Source organism: Cardiocondyla obscurior, unplaced genomic scaffold (assembly GCF_019399895.1).
Source record: "Cardiocondyla obscurior isolate alpha-2009 unplaced genomic scaffold, Cobs3.1 scaffold54_0_224330, whole genome shotgun sequence".
Taxonomy (NCBI): domain Eukaryota; kingdom Metazoa; phylum Arthropoda; class Insecta; order Hymenoptera; family Formicidae; genus Cardiocondyla; species Cardiocondyla obscurior.
The window spans coordinates 6584-33321 of NW_027228801.1; the positions used below are offsets into that span (position 1 = coordinate 6584).

Consider the following 26738-nt stretch of genomic DNA (forward strand, 5'->3'; position numbering starts at 1 on the left):
GGCTGTAATAGCAACATCCTCACCCCAGTCACGTAATAAAACGTAAAATAATAATAATAATAATTTAATAATAATAATAATAATTTAATAATTAAATTAGAAATAATTTATCGCTAGCAAAACTAATGCTTCTGCTCTAGCTTCTTCAGTTTGCGTCGCTGCTATAAATAATAACATAGTGATATTACAGTGATAATATAGTGATAATATAGTGATGTATAAGAAATTAATAAAATACTCACAAAAGTAACGTAAAACTCGATTAAAAGTTATTTTGCAATACTTTTTCCCAATGCCAGGGCAATGCTCCTGCGTTCTCAAAATATGTAGCAAAGTAATTTCGAATTTGATAAGCAGAATTATCTTTGTTCCTTAAAACAAATGGACGAGTGTTGTCTTGCAAAACGCCATTTACAATTTGATTCTCAGTAGTAACATGCGTATAACGTCTGTAGTGATTTGACAATTTGTTTTCGTTTAAAATAATAAAGTTATGTAAGCAAACAGTTGCCTGAATAATTTTCCTCTGCTGTGAAGACGGATGCTATTATGGCTCGACGATAGATTCGCCATTTCGCTGCCAATATACCGAATGCACTTTCAATTACTCTCCGTGCTCGACTGAGACGATAGTTGAATACCTGTATAAATATAAATATTAATAAGTACATAAATATTTAAAAATACAATAATACATGCATGTAAGAGTTTAAAATATCTGTTTTTCACGTCTTTAATACCTTTTTTTGACGGTTTAAATGTTTGCTTCGTGGATATGGCCGCATCATATAATTTGTTAGAGCAAATGCTTCATCCGCAACTAGTACAAATGGTATTGTTGGACCAGATATTTCAATTGATTTCGGCTCTGGTAAATTAAGATCTTTGTTTCCAAATCGCTGACCGAAAATTGAATTTGAAAAGATTCCGCCATCGCTCTGTCGTCCTTCTGCACCGATATCTACTAGTGTAAAACAATAATCAGCATCACAAACCGCTAATAAATTAATGCTGTGATGTCCTTTGTAGTTGTAAAAAGTTGAGCCACTGTGAGGAGGTGACTGAAATAAAAAACAATTAAATTATTTACATATTATACAATAACTATAAATATTAAGTATATTATATTTAAACTCACCTGAATTTGTACGTGTTTCCCGTCTATCGCACCTATACAGTGTGGAAAATTCCACTTTATTGCAAAATTATTTGCAATTTTCAGCCAGTTTTCTTCTTTTACATCAGGAAAAACTAATTTCTGTAAAGTGTTCCACAATTCTTCGCACGTCTCCGAAATAATTTTTGATACTGTGCATACTGCGACTCGAAAAGAATAAGATATCGAAGTCATACTATCACCAGATGCTAGGTAACGTAGGCATATTAGAAGCCTAGTACGACTTGATATTGGATCTTGAATACAATATTGTTTTTCTATGTGTGGTCCAACAATACTAAGTAATAACTCAAAGGTTTCTGGATACATTCTACAATAATTGTAGAACATTTCAGAATCATTAAATGTCATTTCTTTGACCAGATTATCGCTGGAACCTTGTAAAAATCTTTGTCTCACTGTAAAAATTGGGCGTACCCATGTTCTGCGAGAATGTTTTTATTTTTTTTAATAACTTCCATAATGTTATTAAAATTATTAATTGACGTCTGTCAACTTGTTTATAACATATTTCCTTTCTGCACATTCTCAATCGTTTCCATATTAAAAATAATATCGTGCTGGATATTACTAAATCCATTGTTGATATTGAAGTACGCTTCGTATACCTGTTAAAATGTACCAAATTAATATTGTATCAGTAACGTTGATAACAAAGAGCAATTTAAGAGATTACTCACCTTGAATGGCAACGCTACCGCTTAAAGAATTTTCTATCGGCACTTCGCCATGTTCGCTCTCTTCGATGAGATAATAAACACTGCTCACACATTCCGTTCACATACACAACTGTACAGAATTCTTCTTTTACATGGAGCGTATTTTGCGCACGCGTAACTTTATGGGACCCAGTCAAAATATTCTTTAACATTTCTCTAACAGAAACTCTAAGCAGCTATTGGCTGTAATAATTCCGCCGCATACGCTTTATAGACAAAGTACTGTAAAAGATTTACTACTAGCAGCGCTGTGGCGGGTCGCTTAGCGCCGTCTGGTAGAAAGCGCCAAAGCTCTTAGAGCTAATGTATATAGATGAACGCACATGGGCAGCACGATCGCTCAACGGGCAGCCGGCTTCAAACGGCCGTCGGCTCAGTGAGTCGTTCAGTAGCGCGTAGAGGAAACGGATCGGAGATAGGACCAATAAAGTAAGACCTGACACACTTTTAAAACGTTCCTTTATTCTTCCTGAGCGGCTTCCAGGGGATTCTCACTAGAAAAGAGAACTTCCTCTTACAGTACGCTCCATGTAAAAGTAGGGTCTTAAAACAGCGCAACGTATTTTAAAAGTTACCAGATACGTAGGCTACGCTTAACGCACGTTACGCTCCATGTAACGACAGCCTAACGGCGCAATGGAAATAAATTATTTTTATTTCTTGCGCTTACGCTCACGTTACGCCGGCTATGGCGGCTATCATAAGTTACGTGGTCACGTGTTTTTTGTGCATATAAGTATTTTCAAATATTTTCTTTGTGCTTGCATTACCGACTTTTTATCCTGAATAATAAAATAGATTTTAAAAATATGATTGAAGAAAATTGCGAAAGTGAAATATATGGGGAAACTGATTACGGAATAAGCAACAATGTGACAGAAGAACGTGCAATGTACATCCGTACATTTATTCAAATTGTATATGCGAATGCGGAATTTTATATTAAAAAATGTAAGGAATATAGTAAGAATCATGATAAATCTCTCACATGGGCATGCATAGGAAAAAAGAATGACTCCAGCACTTACTGGTAAGTAAATTTTAGTCATGCTTATAGGTTAGAAACTTGTTTTATTGCTAATATGAAAATATTTATTTTAGGACTGAAAGCAGAAAAACTATTTTATCGTCTACGTGAAAAGTTTGGAAAGGAAAGAAAGAAGATCAGAATGTCATTACCAAAATCAGGAGCAGGAACTGAAACGTCTACCTATCAATCCAATTGGATCTTTTATAACGACCTTCTATTCCTTACGGATCATATTATAGCTCGACAGTACGTACATACATGCATGGTAATTCAATTTAATCTAAAGTTACATGATACTATAAAGTTGTAACGCGGTAATTTTATCGGTGGAAAGCTTGCCGGGAACCGGGGTACGAGTAAGAAGTGAGACGTGATTAAACGTGAAAAAGAAGTAAACGATACTTTATTATAAACTTAAAGATAAATGGTAACACAAAATAAACCTGTAACACAAAGTAAATCTAATGCTAAAGTTACGCAAAAAACAAACAAAATACTACTAGTCGCTCGGTGGAACGGTACACGGCCAGCCTCTATTACGCTAGTTGCCGAAGTGACGGATCGATCGGCGCTACGTTCCGTGGGTGAAGGTACACGGCCGCGAGCCGGCTGCGCGTGGTCCAAAATGGGCCCCGTGTCCGGAGGGAATTACGCGGTCGTGAGGCGGCGGCGCAGCGTGTAGTGCAAGCCCTCCGGGCCGTATCGTTCGGGCAGAACGGCGCGGTCACGAGTCGGCGACGTGGTGTGTACAATAAGTTCTCCGAGTCGTGTCGTTCGGACAGGAATACGCGGTCGCGAGTCGGCGGTACGATGTACAAGGTAGGCCGCTCAGGCCGTGACGGTCGGACAGGTTTCGCAGTCGCGAGTCGGCGGCGCAAAGTACAGGATGGGCCGTTCGGACTGTGGCGAGGGAGGTCCGAGAGCGCCCGGACGAAGAAAGGCTCGGGAGCGCCCGAGTCTCGGAGGTAACGGTATCGAAGGCCGGGTGAGCCCGGTCGAGGACAGGCTCGGGAGCGCCCGAGTCCTGGAGGTAACGGTATCGAAGGCCTAGTGAGCCCGGTCGAAGACAGGCTCGGGAGCGCCCGAGTCCTGGAGGTAGCGGTATCGAAGGCCGGGTGAGCCCGGTCGAGGACAGGCTCGGGAGCGCCCGAGTCCTGGAGGTAGCGGTATTGAAGGCCGGGTGAGCCCGGTCGAGGACAGGCTCGGGAGCGCCCGAGTCCTGGGGGTAACAGTATCGAAGGCCGAGTGAGCCCGGTCGAGGACAGGCTCGGGAGCGCCCGAGTCCTGGAGGTAGCGGTATCGAAGGCCGGGTGAGCCCGGTCGAGGACAGGCTCGGGAGCGCCCGAGTCCTGGAGGTAGCGGTATCGAAGGCCGGGTGAGCTCGGTCGAGGACAGGCTCGAGAGCGCCCGAGTCCTGGAGGTAACGGTATCGAAGGCCGGGTGAGCCCGGTCGAGGAAGGCTTGGGAGCGCCCAAGACCTGGAGGGTCGGATGCTGGAGTGCTCTCCAGTGAGGAAAAGGTGCCTCGTCTGCGCTCGAGGCAGCTTTTATACCCGTGGGCCCGAGAGTGGGGGACCTCCCACTCCCGAGCGGTCGGTGGCGGTGCGCGGTGTGGGCGATTGGGCGGCCCATGTTACGCGTTACGGTGATCCGCGCTACGCGCCGCGGGCGGCTGGTCGGCCCGCGTGACTTCACTCTATGGTCGGGACCGCGCAATATCTCGGGCGAAACGATGGTGGTCGCGGCGCGGGGTCTACATGGTTTAATTCAGGGGTCTAGGGCCACAAAGTGATACATAATTTTTCACAGCACAACTTCAAATTTTCAATGGTGTGCTGTTCGCTCTCATTCTATAACTGTTCAATCTCAATCACCTGTTGTTCAAAATAAACTAGAATATAAAAATTTAGCCACATCATCTTTAAATAAATCAAATTCTTCTGTTTGCATTTCTTTGTCTACTATTCCATTGAACAAGCAATCTCAACTTTCACCTGTTGAATTAAACTTAGATCACAATTTGTATTACTTTTCTCCTACTTCCAGTAAGTTTAATACATTTTTTTTTTAATTAAAAATTATTAAATAAAAGAATCTAGATTAATCATGTTAAATACACAAATTTTACTTCTATTTGTTAAATTATTATACATATTATTTTATATCATATAATATAATTTCACTAAAAACGATTATTTATTGTTGTATGGGTATAGATGTAGAAATAACTAATACAGATGGAACTAGTACATCATGTAAGTCAGAAGGAGAGCAATATACAAGTGAGGAATCAAAAAGTTCTTCACCAGCAATTTGGAAAACTATGGCAGCTTCTATTAAGCCGACCAAAACAGTGCCTCCAACGGATCCTATTAAGAAGAGGAAACGAGATTCTGAGAAGACAAGTGACATGCTTTCTCATTCATCAAAAAATGTTTCATTACTAGCTGCATCTCTAAGTTCAGCTCTTGAAAGATTTGGACAATCTCAACCACTGCAGCCAGCACCTCGTCATAATATATATTCAGATGTAGAAACAATGTTAGGTCCCATAGCGGTTGCGCTTAGCAAAGTAGATGGGAAAGAACAAGTGTCATGTGTCATGGATATGTTGGCAGTTGTTAAAAGATATATTAAGTAACTTTCATGATGTTATGAATATAAAGTTCGTCTTCTGTGATTAAATCTATTTGACGCTACAAAGCTTTAAAATGTTTGATTGACCAATTAAAATAATTTTACAAATAAAATAAATAAAAGAAATACTTTAAACCGTTTGTAATTTTAAGTAGACTATTGCATAAATGAGCGTTGATTTAATGCAATAATAATCTAATACAATTTTATTTTTAAATGCTAAAGGAACAAACCAAGATTAAAATATATATTTAATTTAATTTAAATTTAAATAATTTATTTTTTAAAAAGTGTAATAAAATGTTTTTTATGCATGTTAATTTTTTAATATTTGTATTTGTATTTGTAATTATATTATTTGTGTTAATATAATTCAAAGTTTAATTATATTAAGAAAGACTGATTTTTTATTATTCGCGTATTGAGAAATAATACTTGTCTAGAAAATTTTGTCTTTGATGTACCTTTAATATCCCAATTATTCAATATTTTTCAATGTAGAAATTATAGATTTAGTAGGCATATTGTTTTTATACAAAGAGTTCAATTTATTAATAAAAATAATGATAAAAGACTTCTTATACACGATTTTTATTAATTACCTTTACAATTAAACCTTAACAAACATGTTATAATTATATACAGGGTGTCCCACCGTTAGTGTGCCAACGCTCGTAGGGGGGTAGATCTCGTCAAGCTGAGCATAAAGTCCTATCCACTTTGCGTTTTTCAAATCATATTCGAGATATGAATTTTAAAAATTTGTATAATACAGCGTATGAGTTTTACGTTCTATAAGAAAATAGCACGGCCTACTCAATCACGCATGGGCCGACGCTCGGTTGTAAAAGTGCCGTCGGCGCTGCTAATAATATTACAATTTTGGTTGCTAAGCAATCACCCAATTGTAATATTAATTAGCAAAGACAGCCGAGCCGACATGAGCTCGGCCATGCGAGTAGACATATAAACGTAAAACTCATACTGTATTATACAAATTTTAAAAATATCTCGAATATGATTTAAAAACGCAAAGTGGATAAGGAATTTTATGCTCAGCTCTACCCCCGCGAGCGTTGTCACTAACGGTGGACACCTGTATACAGGGTGTCCCAGTTGATATAAAATAGTTTTTAGTTGAAGGTTGGGCTTCAAAAAATAAGTAGAAAAGTCCTATACGGTTTTGTAAGTTAGGCGTTAATAACCGAGAAAATAACATGTAAAGATTTGACGCCCCCCGTGCGAGTAAGAACGCGCCGCTGAAAGCTACCGAGACGCTGGAAGTACGGTCCATCCCACGCGACTTTACAAAAATCATAGATTGGGCGGTTCGGTTCTTAGGCGAGTCGGAGGACGGTGCGCGGGTAAGGGAAGCGACGACGCATGGTGAGAGAAGAGGTTTGGCCGTTCGAAATCACAGCTTACGCTATTATCGCGTTAATGTATACTATCTATTCAAGCATCGAGCAATGCGCGAAGGAAATTGTAGAGTTTATTTTCTATTCGTGTTCGCGATTATTTACTTGATTTAATGTCTTTATTATTATAACTTTAATAGATAAGCAACCTGATGAATAAAGTATTATTTTTTAATTGTTTCGACTATGAAAATTTTATTATTGCGGTATGAAAACGCTATCGTTTCCACACCACCTTGCGAGATAGATAGCTTGGCGCGTTTTTTTTTTGTGGTGTCCCCAATAGGCCTAATCCACTGTTAAAAATTAATGCATCAGCTGTTCGAAATGATTGCCCTGTTCTTGTATGCATAGCTGTGCTCTCTGGATGATTTGCCGAGTAGCGCGATATGCCATGTTCGGCGTAATGGTATTGAAAGCCGCTATGATGTTTTCGCGTACCTCCTCTACATTACGATCGCGCACATTCTCCACTCGATTTTTTATGTATCCCCACACAAAATAATCGAGGACGTTAAGATCTGGAGATCTTGCTGGCCACGAAATTGGACCATTTCGGCCTATCCACCGGTCCGGAAAGTGTCGATCCAAGACCATTCGCGCGCGACGTGAATAATACGGTGGTGCTCCGTCGTGCTGGAAAATCATCGTTTGCCGCATTTGTAGAAGAAGCTCCTCTAACAAAATTAGAAGATAATTTTTCAAAAATTGCGCGTATCTTTCCCCATCGAGGCGCGGAGACAAAAAGTATGGACCAATCTGCAAATTAATAATACAAATATTTAAAATTTGGTTTTTTATTATAATTTTTATGTAAGAAAAATACTTACTACTCTATTGCCAATTACTCCTGCCTAGACGTTTAACTTCCATCTAAATTGGAAGGCACACTGACGGACGGCGTGTGAATTTTAGTGTTGCCACATAATGAAATTTTTAGAATTAAAAATTCCATTTGGAGTAAAATTTGCCTCGTCGCTCCATAAAATATGGTCAGGAAACGTCTCATCTTGACGACATTGAGCTAGGAAGACTGCCAACATACATTATTAATTATTATTAATTGAGAAATTAAATTAATTATAAGTATCAGTTATAACAAAGTATACATACATATGTACTCGTTAGACAAATGTATGTATACGCGTTCTCAACGTATTTAGAGTCAAGCAGGTCGACTAAATGTTGTCGCGTCGATTGTGTACGTACATAACGTTTACATCGATCTGCTTGTCTAACAAGATTAAACGTTTTTTTCAAATTTATTGAAAACGATCAAGTTGCTTGCAACATTCACGATTCTGATAATAAAACAACGAATTGCTCGAATTAGATTTAACAAAAGAGTTTGCGCGTCGATCGTTTTATTCGCTTTTTCATGTATTTTGTCAAAACAATGAGTTTTAAGAAATGAAAAAATATAAATACCTTGACAAAAGATTGCGCGTTGCATCTGGTCCCGTGGGAGAAGATGTTGCACCCGTTGGTAGTGAAACGGATGCAATCCATCCTCTCGTATCACGCGGTGCACTAATTGTCTTGATACACCCACATTTTCAGCCACGCGCCGCACACTATTCGTCGGATCATTTTCGAACTCGTTTAGAATTGCTTCCTCACGATTAATGTTCCGACGAACACCGCGATCAAATTGCACTAACTGTTGTCTCTGCACACTGACAAAACCCGTATTTCGCGCACGCCGAACGCATCTTAAAATTGTCCCAACCGTTGGATGGGCTCGGTTGGGAAATCTTTCGCGATAAATACGGGCTGCTTCTAACGCGTTTTCGTGAGCCATCCCGTAACAGATTAACATATTTGTGTACTCACTAGCTGTATACCGCATTTTTCAATATAAAATTGAAAGCACTTAATGTCTCGCAACACGTTCGTACAAAGAAGCACTCGACTGTTAAAAGAAACAACAATTTAAAGTCTATCACACCACGCGTTGACTCCTCCTACCCCCACCCCACAATTGTCGCGCGGCGTTTCACCCCCGTTCTCTCCCTAAGGCCCACCCGCTCTCACCTGCCGCGCCCGACTTATTATGTGCTCCGCGCCAATTCGTCAAAATTCAGTAATTTCTTACTCGGTAACGGTTACGAATTTCACTAAATGATATCTGACTTTTCGATTTGTATTTCCGATATCTATCTACAGTTACCGGGAAGGAAACCTTATTTCAAACACCCTGTATATTATACATACATATAAATTAAATTAATGTGTAATGATTACTATATGTATTTAATATATACAGTTTGTTTTAAAATATTTGAATATAATAATTGTAACCTTAAGATAAAAAACAAATATATATATATATATATATATATATATATATATATATATATATATATATATATATATATATAGTGACGTGGCGGCTTTGGCTGCTTCGTCGCAGCTCCCCCGGCCGTCACAAACGCAGCGGCGTTGGACGAACCGCAATAGCGTAGAAAGCGGAGGGGGCGCGGGAATCTCCGGAGGGTTCGTGTTTGGTTTTGAGGCGGTAATTAACGATCGCGATGCTAGATTTTGTTGTTACCGTATGTTGCCGAGATTGCCGACTGTCCTTGCCGCGAGAGGAGCGGGCCATAGGCGGGGGCGCCAACTTCCGGAAGAGGGGGTGACCGGATACGGGCCCGGGATGGGAGGCCACCCATCCCGAGAACCGTGGAGGAGGCTTGTCGCCTGCACGTTTCCACGCCGAAAACCACCTGCGGGAGAATTGTTGCGACAACGGACTATCCGAAACCCGCGCCAACCGGCTAGTACCGATAGGGCTCTGTGAGGGCAGCGGCTTACGCGGGAAATCGGCAACGTAGCGCGGTAAAATCCGCGAAGCGCGAGAGTGGGGATACGCCGGGCCTCGTGCCGAAAATTCGCGCGGTCCTTGCTCTCTTCCGTGTAGACCGGCGTACTAAGCGGGCGATAGGCGAGACACCCCGAGCGATAGAGAGGCTTAGCGACCGAGCGAGATCGAGAGTGAGCGAGAGAGCCGGCGGGAGCGAGCGAGGACGAGACCGAGGGGAGATCGCAAGAAGCCCAGGCGAAATTTCATCGGTGAGATCCTCCACCCGCACTGCGGAATTGTTATATTGTACGGCCCTCTGCCTCCCGGGGAGACCGACCCGGCTTTGGACGATACCCGGCCACGTAGAACGGGCACGCGGGCCCGTTAGTTTTTGGTGGATCTTTGTCGCGAGGCAAGAACGTAACGTTAGAGGGTGGCCGTCGACGGGCGTTCAAAGGCCGGTGTCTGGACCCCGCGAGAAACACCGGGACGGTTTGCGCGCGCTAAGAGATTCTAGCAGTTGTAAAGCATTCGTAGGTCGGGTCCGCACGGAGAGCCCTCGGCTGCGACCGAGGCCGGGAAAAATCTACCGCGATTTCGTTAACGACCGGCGAGCTTTCGCGCATATTCTTTCGTGTCGTGGTGTTCCGTGGAGGCCCGTCGCGTGCAGGGAAAACGCGTGGCCGGCAACCAAAATAGTCAGGGCCGACGCGAGAGACTGGGAGAACAAGGTTCACGGGGGACCCTTGTGACAATCTAATAGAGGTTCGAACTAAAACCGCGATTTAGGTGATCGTACCCGGATCGAGCCCGCGTACGAGTATGATAATTTTGTTACTTTTTCTTGTTTGTTACTCGTCATATTTGTCTCGTTCCGTTGCGTGTTAATAAACGGACTGAAAATTGTATTCGCATTGTTCGCGTACTTATTCTTTTGTGCTGCCGTTTCCGTTGGTCCGAGAAGTTCCGTCTGTGATATCCCGCCTCTCTCCGTTCGGATGAGCTAGCCCCCGCGCGCGACGGCGGTTCGAGTTCGGTATTGATTGTTGAGGAACGGATAACCGATCCGGGATACAAATCGGCGCGGCTGAGCCCGTGCCTGGCGCCCAAAATTGTCTTCGTGTGAGATCCCGCCGTCCCGCGCCGGAATACGGCCGAGGCACCGCGACCCCTCCTTCCTCCCTACCCCTCGTGTCACGACGGTACGCGGATTTTCCGTCCGCGCACAGTCATTCCTTTTTGTTCGCGACACTCTCTCTCTCAGACGAGAGAGCATAACGTGACAATATATACATATATATGTTACATTAAATAATTTAAAATAATCAGTATATTTTATAAATTTTATATAAATTTTTGAAACTTGTATTAGTTACTTACATATTTGTTGTCTATTTTTTCATTTCGAAGTTCCAAGTTGTTTGGAATATGTTGTATTATATTGTCATTTATATTTTGATTTATTTCATTAAGTGCTGGTTCTTGAAGAATGATTGCTTCGCCACTGGTGTCTGAATGAAATGAAAGCAATTATGCAGATTAGCCATAATAATATAATTTTTTTATAAATAATTAAATATAATAAAAATAGAAATACAAATATTTACCAGTAGTGGCTATAATTTTAATGTCGCAATTTTCATCAGATGTACAAACAACTGATGTATCAGTATAAATCTATGGTACATATATAAAGAATTAAAATAAGTTTTTTTATTTTATAAAAAAATTAAAATGCAAATATTTATGACTAAGATAAAAAAATAATTTAGAATACCTTATTATTCAATTCCGCTTTATATTTTAAATTAAAAAGAATTCTTTCTCCAATTAAAGGAATTAATACATCAATTGTGTCTTTGTCCAAGTAAGGAAATACTTTCTCCGTAATTTTTTGATCTTTAATGCAAACAACAAGATAAAAATTAATATATTATACTTTTACAAAAAAGATTTGTATACTAACCTTTGAATGCTTGAACAACTTCCGCAATCAAGCCCCAACTTTTCAAACGCTTTGTCACCGCGTCGTCTGATGCACTTATATTATCTTCATTAATCATTTTTTTGTAATAATTACAAATGATCTGTACCAAATTTTTTAACAATTTCAAGTAACCAAAACAAGCGTTACTAAGTAATCCGTATTGGTCACATCACGGAATCGTGATGTCACATTCGTTTTTGTTACTGGTTTCATAACGTTGCACTAACAAATTTTTAAAGCCCATAACAAATATTATCAACAAATTTGATTTATGTTGCAAACCATATATGATTTGTAAAAATAACAAATCAAAAGAAATGATTTGCAATATGAACTTAATAATTCGTGTTTTTAGCAAATCATTAAGTAACAAATGCATTTTGTTACGGTGATCAAAATATTTTTCTCAGTGAGAGAGAGAGAAAAGGAAGGGGGAAAGGGAGGGAGGGAGGGAGGGAGAGAGAGAGAGAGAGAGAGAGAGAGAGAGGGAGAGGAGACATATTTTCGGTGAGGTTTTTCACCCGCATTGCGGCATTATTACTGTTGTGAAGCCTTCCGCTTCCCGGGGAAAACAATCGCGTGTTCAGACGATACCTGGCCACATTAACCGGGCATCCGGGCCCGATAACTGATTTGTGGAAACCTGCCGCGAGGCGAGAACTTAGCGTTAGCGAGTAGATACAATCGGGCGTCTGAACACCGTCGGCCGGACCCCGCGGGGAACCTGGGTTAAGAGTTCAATCGCGTAAAACTATTGTGGCGTTCGAGAATATTTAGTGTTACACGCCCGCACGGGAGCCCTCGGCAGCGACCGAGTTTGGGGCAGAAATCTCAACTTCTTGTTAGCGACGGGCGACCGTACGTGTAGATTCTTTTGTGTTGCGACGTCCCGCGAAAACACCGCGTGTACGGGAGACACGTGGCCGGCACCACAACATTCAGAGCCAGTGCGTGAATTGTTCGAAAGCGAGATTCAGATAACGCGATTGCTCGCGGTTTCGTGTGTTGTACTGATTGATCCCGGGTCGAGGGGATCGTACGAAAACTAACACCGGTACTTTTTCCGTTCTTTTCTTTTTGTTATGTTAATTTTTTTGTCTACCGTAATAAACGGTCTAATTATTCATTCTATTGATGGTATCGCGTAAAAGTTCTTTGGTGCCGTCTTTCCGTTTGTTCGCGAATTCCGTCCGTTATACCCAGCCCTTCTCCGTTCGGTGAAGCTAGCTCCCGCTCGTGACGGCAGTCTGGATTAATATACATTTTTCTCTGATAAACTATTGCTTTGCGAAAAGTATCGGAACGGCAGGGCCCGTGCCTGTCGCCCAAAAACCATATCGTTGTGTGATCACGCCGTCCCGCGCCGGGATACGGCCGAAGAACTGCGACCCTTCCTCCCCTCCTATTCCTCGTGTCACGGCGGCGCGCGGATTGTCTATCCGCGCCCGGCCTTTTTGCTCGCGACTTTTCTCCGCAAGGAGGAGAAAATATAACGTGACAGTATATATAGTGTAAATAAAATTAAAAAAAGTAAAATATTACTAAGTAAGGCTAAAACAAGAGCACGTCTATAAATTCTTTTTATTAAAAACCTTACAACAATAATTTAATCAGAAATGGTATCAGAATCTCTGGAAAAAAAAGAAAATTTGCAACAAGTGAGAGCACTGAAGCAGCTGCGGCGCACTCGCGAATCCTCGAGAGCGTTTACGCGAACACCAGAATTAAACAGAGGATGGAGCGGACGCGTCTCGAGGAGATGACTCTCGCCGATCTCAAGGCGGAAGCTGCGAGGTATGGTCTTCCTGCCTAGGCGAACAGGCGACGTGAGCATCAATTGTGAGAATGATATTAGCGCACGTCGAGAAAACAAGATCGCAGGAGGAAACGACAGCGGAGATCGCTGGTTCATCAAGGAGCGAAACAGCGTGGGTTCTGGCGAATTCTCTCGTAACGGTGGAAGATCCCTTAGAGGATAAGCTGCGCCAGCTCATGTCGGGAGTGACGGCTGAAATGGCCAGGAGTCAAAGAGAAATGTACGAGCGGCAGCAAAAGAACAACGCCCAGTAACGGCAGGAGCTGCTGTGGACGCAGGAAAAATTGATGGAAAGACAGGAGCAAATGTTTCTGCGACTCCTACAAATGGTCGGCGAGCGGAGTCAACCCACGAAACCGACGGCCGGAACGTCGACTCAGAGACGGAGAACAGCGACCGTCGAGCCGACGGAGACGTTGATGCGCACGGCATCGGGAGATACAGCGTCCTCAGAACGCAACAGACGGTAGAAGTATCAGTGAAATGGACCGCTACCCAGACCTGAACTTGAAGGGACTGACTCGGAGGACGTGAAAACGTGGTTTGCGCGGGTAGAAAAGGTCGCTGCTGTCTAAGGTGCTTCGGATCGCACAACGCTGCTGGTCGCCTCCAGCCGGCTAACCGGAGCGGCCAAGCGGTGGTATGAGCTGCAAAAAGGAGCGGCTATAGAATCGTGGACCGCCCTGAAAGCCGAGATGGCCAAGATGTTTTATAAAAGATCCTTTTTATAAAACCATGCTAAAGATAAAAAGAAAGCGGTGGGCACAAGGGCGAGAGACATTCGGGCAATATACGGTGAACAAATTAATTTTAATGCATCCGCTCAAGTTGTCGCCGGAGAATGAAATAGCCCTGCTCATCAGGAAAATAATCTCTCCGTCGCTACGAGCAACAGCCCTGTCGCTCCGGAGTAAAACGGTGGAGAACTTTCTGGAGCAAATAAGGGTCATTACGGAAGGACTGGAGGAGACCGCAAGACCTGGACCGACGGCCGGGCCGTCGGTCAGTAGGACAGGCCAAAACGGCCGCGAGCAGACCAGGAGATCCACCAGCGAATGTCGAAATTGTGGGCACCGCGGACACACTCTGTACGAGTGTCGCGCGGATCCGGTGTGTTTTTACTGCCGGAAAACCGGACATCGCCTGGCCGACTGCCCAGCGAAAAGACGGGGAAACTCAGACCGAGACCGACCATCCCCCGCTGATCTGTCTAGAGGGCCTGGCCGAGCCGCGACGGTGGCGGCTTGCTCCACGCAACCGGAAAGAGAGGAGGCCCGGACGATGGACGTGGCGGCGGCAATCAGCGACGCGCCGGCGGTTATGCGGGTCGTAAGTCCTACGGTAACAATAAATCAAATCGCCGATCGAGTATGCCGTCGGTCCGCGCTAGTGGACATCGGGAGTCCCGTATCGTTAATTAGCGAGAGTATTTATCGCGACGAGATAGAGCCGGAAAAAATAAAGGTATCACCCGCTACAGTGCGACTAAAAAATTTGAATAGGCAGCCGTTAGAATTATTGGGGCAAGTGGAAGTTGAAATAAATATTATGTCGTTAGGGGCCGGAAAATATCGGGCAAAATTTATAATCATCACGGACGGATCAGGCGACCAAACGATGATACTCGGTAGCGATTTTTTAGAAACAAACAGCCTAGTTCTGTTATTCGACCCGACGTGGGAAATAGACGCGGCGAGCGCGACCTTGTTTGATCAATTACCGTTTTGTATAGTCAACTAAAGTCATGAGTATTAAAGTTTTTTATTGCATGCTAAAATGTATGATAGTATACTAAATACAAAATTTAAATAGGTTATAGAAAAATCTCTTGAACGATTGTGTACTTGACAGCAATACGTCGAACGTGGTGTTATTCCAAAAAATTATTTTTTAACAAATCAGACTGCAGAAAGACTTTGCGTAACTATAAAGTAAACGCTTGATTTAATACAGTATTTGACATTAAATATTGGTTTTAATTATGTTTTGACTGGACGTTTGAATCAAGATTCACTCGAGGTTAGCTTTTAGTGTTCCTGCGATATCTAACAAATATTAAATAATAATGCTAAATGATACTAAAGACTTTTTCATTTATTAATACCGTAGAAATTAAAATTTACTGTAATTAGAACATGTTATATCTGTTACTTTTAAATTTCATATATTTATGCTACTATTTTGTTTTATTTTTCTGCATGTATTGAGATTTTTTGAAACAGTGAGACATGCAGCAGGATCAAATGATCACCTAGGAACACCTACTTTTTTTCAAATTAATAAAATGTTACGTCAAAGAATGGAAATTTTAAATGGGTTCATTCACCGTTACTCGGATGCTTAGGAAAAGGCACTAGAGTAGGTAAGGAGGAGGAAATGGCTTGGAGAGTGTGACGTAATAGCCGATCCTTGCGTGGCGCGTATTTGGAGGGCCACGCGTAAACGCACTAGGAATGGGTTCGAGTCGGCTGAGTGGAGGAACTAGTGCGTTGTATTTGTTCTTTTAGGAAAGAAATTTAATTCTTATTCCCTGGGATAGAACCTGAGGTGGTTTTCGCAACAAGGATACCAGGGTTAAAATAAATAACTGATTCAGAAATTCCAGTAATAAAATGCGTAATTTTAATCTTAATTAGAATACAAATTTTGAATAAAAAAATAGATTAAATGAATTTAAAGAGATTATGATATAAAAAGAAAGAGAAAGAGGACTTAATAGAAGATATAATTTAAACATTTTTTAAAAATAAAAGAAAAAAAAGATGAAAGAAAATGAATTAAGAATAAAATAATTAAAAAAACTAACAATAATAATAATGGATGGAGAACATTATTCTAGGTTTATTTCTATAATTTCCGTTATCCGGGCCGTCGACCTCGGGAATACCCTGTCGATCAACCTGATCGGAGCCAGGAAGGGATGTTCCACTCCGGGATAGTAGATGAGGATATTATGGTCAGGAGTCGCCCTCCTGGCTTCCCTCCTGATCTCCTCAGGATCAAAGGAATCGGGGCCTATTGTATAAGCCCTTTCTGAGACGGGATCCGTCCACGGAGTGCAGGTGCTCCGGAGGAGTTTGAGGAGAGGGTCTACGACTTCTCTCAGTTCCTCTTGCTCCTCCAGGAACTCTACGCTTGGGGCGGGGGAAGGGGAACGCTCCGGGCTGTCAGGCTCATGCCAAGAGATGGTTTCATCTTCAGCAAAAGAGCCGACCTCCTCGGGTTCCCTAGGGTAAGGAGTCGGTGACCGGACGGGAGAAGAGCATGCCCAAGGAGCAACTCCAGGAGAAGATCCGGACGAGTTCAAAGAAACGTCCGGAGTATAGGAGGGAGTAGTGGGGCGGAACAGCTCCGGCTCAGGTTGAGGGGGCGAGGTCGATCTCGGACGCGACGGCGATGGTGTTCGCCCCGGAGTATTCTCTTCCGTTTCAAGGTCTTCGAGGTTATTCGGCGAATTGGGAGGTACGGAAGGCAGAGGAGACCACGATCGCTCTCTTCTGACTCTCGAAGGTTCTGGTGTGAGCTCCCTTGGCGCTGCCGCGAATAAGAATTGGATAAAGAAACTTCTGACCAATTCTCGTAATTCGCGGATCTTCCGATTTCTTCGGGCGCGGCTTTTCTTTATTGACCGAAGGTTCCTTGATTCCACTAAAAGGAGTTGATTTGATTTTTAATTTAACAAAATGATTTCTGTGGGAGAAATGTCAGGGCAACACGTCGCATCGCTCCTTCCGGATCCCCCTTTACGTCACCTCAAAGATTCTTTCGGTTCCTCCGACAGGATGGGCCCTTACTCGAGCTAAGGTTTCGATAGTCACCATTTACTGGCGGCATATCGCAACCCCTGACACGAGGAGGCCCATTAACCGAGTCGAGTTACCGGAGAACCTAAGGGACTTTTGAGAGATGCCAATTTCGGAGAACGCAAACGGCACCCTGGCAAAACCCGCGTCGTTCATTTTCAAAGATATGAATTTTAAAATCTTAGTGGAACCATTTCAAACGGACGGAAGAGAAAAGGTAGAATAAATGATGAAACTTACTTCTTGCTGTCTTCGATTAGTCTTGGACGAGTCCTCGACAACTTCTTTATTTAACTTTCCTTGTGGACACAATGGAGTCACTTGTCACAACTCGAAGGCTATAGCTTGATATGAATATGCGTAAATTCAGAGACTGAATGAGAGCGAGTCCCGCAGGAACACGCGGTTTAATAACCTCGGAAAAGGGGTGGGCTAGCGCCGGATTTCCATTTTTGAGAAAGTCAGTGCTCTGATTTGGCGGCCATGTCCCTCCACTTTTCCTTTTTCTTAATTATTGGTTACTCCGATCTCATCCCTTCTCTGATTTTCTTAAGCTCTAGTTTTCGTCCTTAGCTTTTTTAATTAGTGATGAGGAGTTCCCGATATCTATTGGCTCGAGAGAAAAACTCGGTTGTACGAAACTCCGCCCGCATGGCTTCCCCTTCCAACCTTCCAGAATATTGTCATTAACAGTCGGGGAAAAATTCCTAAGGACCCCCCTTTTCGTTATCACCGGGTCGCGTTTGTTTATGGGATCCGGTCGCGTGTCATATTCTTATGACTGCGGAGCTTTCACCCTCTTTATTTACGTTTCGTAGTCGCGGTCTCAAGTGCTTCACTTATCGCCAGATATTTGATATCGATTCCAAATTGTTTTAGGTTCCTTCTAATATTCTTTAAAGAGTTTTCTGTTTATATTTCCCGTTGGTATCTATGCTGTGATTGTTCTAAGTTTCATTTAAGCATCCGGCGATAAGAATTTCAGAGTGTAAATTATTTCTTCTGAAAGCTTGGAAGTTCTCTCTCGTCACCAAATAGTCACGGTTTACTCCTTTTATCTAATTTATTGAACGCGTGTCGGAAAAAAGGAGATGTGGAGTCCGAGGACGTAACACCCCCCGACTTAGACAAATGTTGGGGTGTAATTCGCAACATTTGCATAAACAGGAATATCTCCGTTTTTCCGACACCTCTTAATTTTAGAATTTTACATTTTTTTTTTTTTTGGCATTTCCACTAGGGGTTATTTTTGTACATATATATATGAGTGCAATATTTTTCTAATTTTAATTTTTGAGTTCAATATATATATACAGGTCCCAGTTGATATAAAAAAGTTCTTAGCTGTAGGTTGGGCTTCGAAAAATAAGTAGAAAAGTCCTATACGGTTTTGTAAGTTAGGCGTAAATAACCGAGAAAATAACATGTAAAGATTTGACGCCCCCCGTGCGAGTAAGAACGCGCCGCTGAAAGCTACCGAGACGCTGGAAGTACGGCCCATCCCACGCGACTTTACAAAAATCATAGATTGGGCGGTTCGGTTCTTAGGCGAGTCGGAGGACGGTGCGCGGGTAAGGGAAGCGACGACGCATGGTGAGGGAAGAGGTTTGGCCGTCCGAAATCACAGCTTACGCTATTATCGCGTTAATGTATATTATCTATTCAAGCATCGAGCAATGCGCGAAGGAAATTGTAGGGTTTATTTTCTATTCGTGTTCGCGATTATTTACTTGATTTAATGTCTTTATTATTATAACTTTAATAGATAAGCAACCTGATGAATAAAGTATTATTTTTTAATTGTTTTGACTATGGAAATTCTATTATTGCGGTATGAAAACGCTATCGTTTCCACACCACCTCGCGAGGTAGATAGCTTGGCGCGTTTTTTTAGTGGTGTCCCAATAGGCCTAATCCACTGTTAAAAATTAGTGCATTAGCTGCTCAAAATGGTTGCCCTGTTGTTGAATGCATAATCGTGCTCTTTGAATAATTTGACGAGTAGCGCGATGTGCTACGTTCGGCGTAATTGTATTGAAGGCCGCTATGATGTTTTCGCGTACCTCTTCTACATTACGATCGCGCACATTTCCACTCGATTTTTATGTATCCCCACACAAATAATCGAGGACGTTAAGATCTGGAGATCTTGCTGGCCACGAAATTGGACCATTTCGGCCTATCCACCGATCCGGAAAGTGTCGATCCAAGACCATTCGCGCGTGACGTGAATAATGCGGTGGTGCTCCGTCGTGCTGGAAAATCATCGTTTGCTGCATTTGTAAAGGAAGCTCCTCTAACAAAATTGGAAGATGATTTTCCAAAAATTGCGCGTATCTTTCCCCATCGAGGCGCGGAGGCAAAAAGTACGGACCAATCTGCAAATTAATAATACAAATATTTAAAATTTGGTTTTTTATTATAATTTTTATGTAAGAAAAATACTTACTACTCTATTGCCAATTATTCCTGCCCAGACGTTTAACTTCCATCTAAATTGGAAGGCACACTGACGAACGGCGTGTGGATTTTGATGTTGCCACATAATGAAATTTTTAGAATTAAAAATTCCATTTGGAGTAAAAATTGCCTCGTCGCTCCATAAAATATTGTCAGGAAACGTCTCATCTTGACGACATTGAGCTAAAAAGATTGTCAACATACATTATTAATTACTATTAATTGAGAAATTAAATTAATTATAAGTATCAGTTATAACAAAGTATACATACATATGTACACGTTAGACAAATGTATGTATACGCGTTCTCAACGTATTTAGAGTCAAGCAGGTCGACTAAATGTTGTCGCGTCGATTGTGTACGTACATAACGTTTACATCGACCTGCTTGTCTAACAAGATTAAATGTTTTTTCAAATTTAATGAAAACGATCAAATTGCTTGCAAGATTCACGATTCTGATAATAAAACAACGAATTGCTCGAATTAGATTTAACAAAAGAGTTTGCGCGTCGATCGTTTTATTCGCTTTTTCATGTATTTTGTCAAAACAATGAGTTTTAAGAAATGAAAAAATATAAATACCTTGACAAAAGATTGCGCGTTGCATCTGGTCCCGTGGGAGAAGATGTTGCACCCGTTGGTAGTGAAACGGATGCAATCCATCCTCTCGTATCACGCGGTGCACTAATTGTCTTGATACACCCACATTTTCAGCCACGCGCCGCACACTATTCGTCGGATCATTTTCGAACTCGTTTAGAATTGCTTCCTCACGATTAATGTTCCGACGAACACCGCGATCAAATTGCACTAACTGTTGTCTCTGCACACTGACAAAACCCGTATTTCGCGCACGCCGAACGCATCTTAAAATTGTCCCAACCGTTGGATGGGCTCGGTTGGGAAATCTTTCGCGATAAATACGGGCTGCTTCTAACGCGTTTTCGTGAGCCATCCCGTAACAGATTAACATATCTGTGTACTTACTAGCTGTATACCGCATTTTTCAATATAAAATTAAAAGCACTTAATGTCTCGCAACACGTTCGTACAAAGAAGCACTCGACTGTTAAAAGAAACAACAATTAAAAGTTATAAATATTGCTTGTGCTGCTTTTGTAACAAGGCGCCTAATAATAAATTGCGAGTGGTCAAATTTATTCAAAAAAAAAAAAAAATTAAACAAAAATTATACAAGAAAACGAAATGAATTTTTGTTAATAAGAATTAACACGAAAAAGTTGAATGTATTTACCGACCGGTATTAAAATTATTAGTTATAATATTAGGCGCCTTGTTACAAAAGCAGCACAAGCAATATTTATAACTTTTAATTGTTGTTTCTTTTAACAGTCGAGTGCTTCTTTGTACGAACGTGTTGCGAGACATTAAGTGCTTTCAATTTTATATTGAAAAATGCGGTATACAGCTAGTAAGTACACAGATATGTTAATCTGTTACGGGATGGCTCACGAAAACGCGTTAGAAGCAGCCCGTATTTATCGCGAAAGATTTCCCAACCGTGCCCATCCAACGGTTGGGACAATTTTAAGATGCGTTCGGCGTGCGCGAAATACGGGTTTTGTCAGTGTGCAGAGACAACAGTTAGTGCAATTTGATCGCGGTGTTCGTCGGAACATTAATCGTGAGGAAGCAATTCTAAACGAGTTCGAAAATGATCCGACGAATAGTGTGCGGCGCGTGGCTGAAAATGTGGGTGTATCAAGACAATTAGTGCACCGCGTGATACGAGAGGATGGATTGCATCCGTTTCACTACCAACGGGTGCAACATCTTCTCCCACGGGACCAGATGCAACGCGCAATCTTTTGTCAAGGTATTTATATTTTTTCATTTCTTAAAACTCATTGTTTTGACAAAATACATGAAAAAGCGAATAAAACGATCGACGCAAACTCTTTGTTAAATCTAATTCGAGCAATTCGTTGTTTTATTATCAGAATCGTGAATCTTGCAAGCAATTTGATCGTTTTCATTAAATTTGAAAAAAACATTTAATCTTGTTAGACAAGCAGGTCGATGTAAACGTTATGTACGTACACAATCGACGCGACAACATTTAGTCGACCTGCTTGACTCTAAATACGTTGAGAACGCGTATACATACATTTGTCTAACGTGTACATATGTATGTATACTTTGTTATAACTGATACTTATAATTAATTTAATTTCTCAATTAATAGTAATTAATAATGTATGTTGACAATCTTTTTAGCTCAATGTCGTCAAGATGAGACGTTTCCTGACAATATTTTATGGAGCGACGAGGCAATTTTTACTCCAAATGGAATTTTTAATTCTAAAAATTTCATTATGTGGCAACATCAAAATCCACACGCCGTTCGTCAGTGTGCCTTCCAATTTAGATGGAAGTTAAACGTCTGGGCAGGAATAATTGGCAATAGAGTAGTAAGTATTTTTCTTACATAAAAATTATAATAAAAAACCAAATTTTAAATATTTGTATTATTAATTTGCAGATTGGTCCGTACTTTTGCCTCCGCGCCTCGATGAAAGATACGCGCAATTTTTGGAAAATCATCTTCCAATTTTGTTAGAGGAGCTTCCTTTACAAATGCAGCAAACGATGATTTTCCAGCACGACGGAGCACCACCGCATTATTCACGTCGCGCGCGAATGGTCTTGGATCGACACTTTCCGGATCGGTGGATAGGCCGAAATGGTCCGTGGCCAGCAAGATCTCCAGATCTTAACGTCCTCGATTATTTTGTGTGGGGATACATAAAAAATCGAGTGGAAAATGTGCGCGATCGTAATGTAGAAGAGGTACGCGAAAACATCATAGCGGCCTTCAATACAATTACGCCGAACGTAGCACATCGCGCTACTCGTCAAATTATTCAAAGAGCACGATTATGCATTCAACAACAGGGCAACCATTTTGAGCAGCTAATGCACTAATTTTTAACAGTGGATTAGGCCTATTGGGGACACCACTAAAAAAAAGCGCTATCTACCTCGCGAGGTGGTGTGGAAACGATAGCGTTTTCATACCGCAATAATAGAATTTCCATAGTCAAAACAATTAAAAAATAATACTTTATTCATCAGGTTGCTTATCTATTAAAGTTATAATAATAAAGACATTAAATCAAGTAAATAATCGCGAACACGAATAGAAAATAAACCCTACAATTTCCTTCGCGCATTGCTCGATGCTTGAATAGATAATATACATTAACGCGATAATAGCGTAAGCTGTGATTTCGGACGGCCAAACCTCTTCCCTCACCATGCGTCGTCGCTTCCCTTACCCGCGCACCGTCCTCCGACTCGCCTAAGAACCGAACCGCCCAATCTATGATTTTTGTAAAGTCGCGTGGGATGGGCCGTACTTCCAGCGTCTCGGTAGCTTTCAGCGGCGCGTTCTTACTCGCACGGGGGGCGTCAAATCTTTACATGTTATTTTCTCGGTTATTTACGCCTAACTTACAAAACCGTATAGGACTTTTCTACTTATTTTTCGAAGCCCAACCTACAGCTAAGAACTTTTTTATATCAACTGGGACACCCTGTATATATATATTTTTTTTTTTTAAATTATTTCCACATTCATAAGATGACTGCAGGTCACAATTAGTTTATTTTTATTTCTTGCACATGTTTAAGGAGTTGTCTATGGCTCGAAAGGTGAAACGTTTTTTCCTAGCGAGCGGGCCTGCTAAACAGTCCGTTTGAGATTAAGTGGGGCCATGCGGCAATTTTATTGCCTACACAATTGAGTCCCGTTTTTTTTTTGACCTGCTCCTAATAGGCAGATATTTCGGGTTTGTTTTGCTGAGCATTTAGTGAGCATAGTTCATTCGCATCCTTCTTGTAGTACCATTCTACCACGTGCTTATTTCCACCATTCTCCTTGAATGGCGATACTGTTTGTTTTTTCTGCGGTCACCTATTATATGGGAATTCTTACAATTCTAAATTTCATCTATCCATTTATTTGCACTCGTGCATATATGTGCATTCTTTTTCGTTTTTTTTTTTTTTTTTTTTTGAAACAATTCATGCCTTATTTAAATTACCCAGTCTTGGGGTTATTTTATCCTAAGGGAGAATTATTGCAGAGTTCTGAATGAGTGTATAAAAGTATATATTTGATTATAATATGTATATAGGTATTGTAATATAAATGATGTATATAAAAAGAAATCATACTTAAAATCAAATGGTTAAACATATAAGTAGGTGTGTTTATAATATGACGAAATAATTTTGACAATAGTTATGACAATAATAAAAAAAAAGAAAAACATATTTATTTTTATGTATATATATATATATATATATATATATATATATATATATATATATATATATATAACATCTTTCTCCAGTAAAACAAAATTGTCTTTTAACTCTTAGTAATAATTAATTTAATGTAAGTAAAATAATTTTTAAGCAAGCACACATCAATACCATTTTTTACTATTATCGAGTTAAAGTCAAACGAGCACCTCGAAATATTTGCTCGAATTGTCATGGTGCCTGAGTTGTACCTATGTCTGAGGCTAGATATTCAGCAAGGTATTCTCTTATATCATTTGCTACGGAAGCTGCCCTATTGGCTCCTACTCTACGAAGTCTTTGAAAATAATTTTCTGTTATTTCAATAGTTTTCCAAGTACTTGTCTGAATATTGCCATCTTCTAATTCTAATTCTAATTGAACAGAATTTAAATACCCACTATTTTTATTGTCAATTAACATGTTATGCAGACACACTAAGGCTTTGATAATGTTTTCCGCTTTGTCTACAGAACACACTAGAGGGAAATTTAAAACTTGCCACTGCATTGTTAATATACCAAAAGCATTTTTTACTACACGTCGTGCTCAAGATAGACGATAATTAAAAATTCGCTGCTTATCCAACAGTCTCTGCTGCATCCATCCAGGAAAAGGACGCATAAGGTATTTTTTTAAAGGAAAGGCTTCGTCACCTACAAGAAAGTATGGGATAGGGATATCACTTCCAGGAAGAGGTTTATCTGGAGGTAAATCCACTTCATCATGATTCAAAGCTTGTCCAAAATCAGAGTTTGACCAAACTCCACCGTCACTCATAGATCCTAAAACATAAATAAACATAAATCTTAAAACAAATAATATATACATATATATTACAATTGCAACAAAACTTCTCAAATTTGATATTTTAAATACTGTTAATATTAGCAAACACACCATACTGTCCAACATCCACCCAAGTGAATTTATAACAGGCATCTACTGCTGCTAAGAGAACAACACTAAAAAATCCTTTGTAATTATAAAATTCACTGCCTGACATAGGCGGTGCTTTAATGCGCATGTGTCTTCCGTCAATAGCACCGATACAATTAGGAAATTGCCAATGATCAAAAAATTGTGCAGCAATTCGCTCAAAATCGTTCCTTGTCAATTGAGGCAAGTAAATAGACTGCAGCTTTTCCCATATTGCCTTGCAAGTTTCTTTAATAACCTGATGTATTGTACTCTTCCCAACACGGAACTTATCATGAAGACTTTGAATAGTTTCTCCTTGAGCAAGAAACCTATACAGAAGAAATTACACAATATTTACATACATGTAAAGGCACAATAATAATTTTGTATATAATATCATAAACAATGAGTATAAATAATCGACTATAATTATACATTTATAGATCTATACTTACATTAATGTCATTCCAAGTCTTAGTTTCGATGGCAAAGGTAATCTCATCACAGTTGTCTGTTTTTCAAACAATGGCTTTATGACATTATGTAAAAACTCAAATTGTTCTGGCCACATACAAAAATTAGCAAAAAATTCTTCATGGTCTGCTAACTGAATTTTTAAAATAAGGTTATGATAAAATCCTTGCTGTTCTCTTCGTCGATTCACAGGTCGTATCCACCATCTTCTTCGTCCTTTACCACGTCCACGATGTCTTTGAATATTTAGTAGCAAAAGTTGATGATGATAAAGCACAATATACAGGGTGTTTCTGTTCAGTGGACTTTAGTATAAATGGTAGATAGAACTAATCGAAACAAGACGAAAAGTCCTTTATCATTTTGAAAAATTCTTAATAGTTTTCAAGAAAAAAATTAAAATATATAAAATATATAGACGTAAGAGCGACGAAGAAGCTGCGCGTCAGTGAGCGCGACAGGCGAATGATTAGAAATAGCGCTGTCGTCTGTCGCGATCACTCACGCGCAGTTTCCTTGTCGCTCTTACGCCTGTATATTTTATGTTTTATTTTTTTTCTCAAAAACTATTGAGAATTTTTTAAAATAGTAAAGGACTTTTTGTCTTGTTTTGATTAGTTTTGATTAGTATCTACCATTTACGGTAAAGTCTACTGATCAGAAACACCCTGTATACTCCCATGCACAACAGAAGAATAAAAAATTTTCTTTCTTCAGGTCTCATAATAATTATTAAAATTATGAATATCTTTTTCACAATTGTTAAATTATGTATTAATATACTGCTATATAACTGTTTATGTATTATTAAGTAAAAATAGTTACAACTAAGTTTTATTTGCATAGTTGTTCAATTAATGTTTCACTATGTTTCACATCTTCGCGAGTTTGTGCGCCTGCTCATGCATGCGTTGCGCCGTTGCGTATTTCCGTGTAGACAAATACTGCGTAGACTTTTTACGCCTGCGCTTGAGCCTGCGCTTGCGCACTTGCGCTGCGCTTTTACGCCTCGTCGTGTAGATGAGCCTTAAAACGAGTGCTCGCATCGTGCGAGCCGCGTGAATCGCGGACACCAAGATGCATGTTTTTTTACAGGCTGTATGTTAGAATACGATGTGGTCTTCCGCACTACCCAGGAGGTGCCACTTACAGTGCGTTAGG

The 26738-nt window shown here is 40.6% G+C and overlaps 1 protein-coding gene and 2 pseudogenes across 1 annotated transcript; 1 reads left to right on the forward strand and 2 right to left on the reverse strand.

Moving 5' to 3' along the window:
• Positions 1 to 262: 262 nt before the first annotated feature.
• LOC139112834 (uncharacterized) lies at positions 263 to 1543 on the reverse strand (annotated as a pseudogene).
• A 19774-nt stretch (positions 1544 to 21317) lies between these two features.
• LOC139112824 (histone-lysine N-methyltransferase SETMAR-like) lies at positions 21318 to 22799 on the forward strand. The gene is made up of 3 exons (XM_070673852.1): positions 21318 to 21690; positions 22092 to 22289; positions 22357 to 22799. The coding sequence occupies exons 1-3, from the start codon at positions 21318 to 21320 to the stop codon at positions 22797 to 22799; spliced, it is 1014 nt and encodes a 337-aa protein (XP_070529953.1).
• A 1575-nt stretch (positions 22800 to 24374) lies between these two features.
• LOC139112825 (putative nuclease HARBI1) lies at positions 24375 to 26623 on the reverse strand (annotated as a pseudogene).
• Positions 26624 to 26738: the final 115 nt, after the last annotated feature.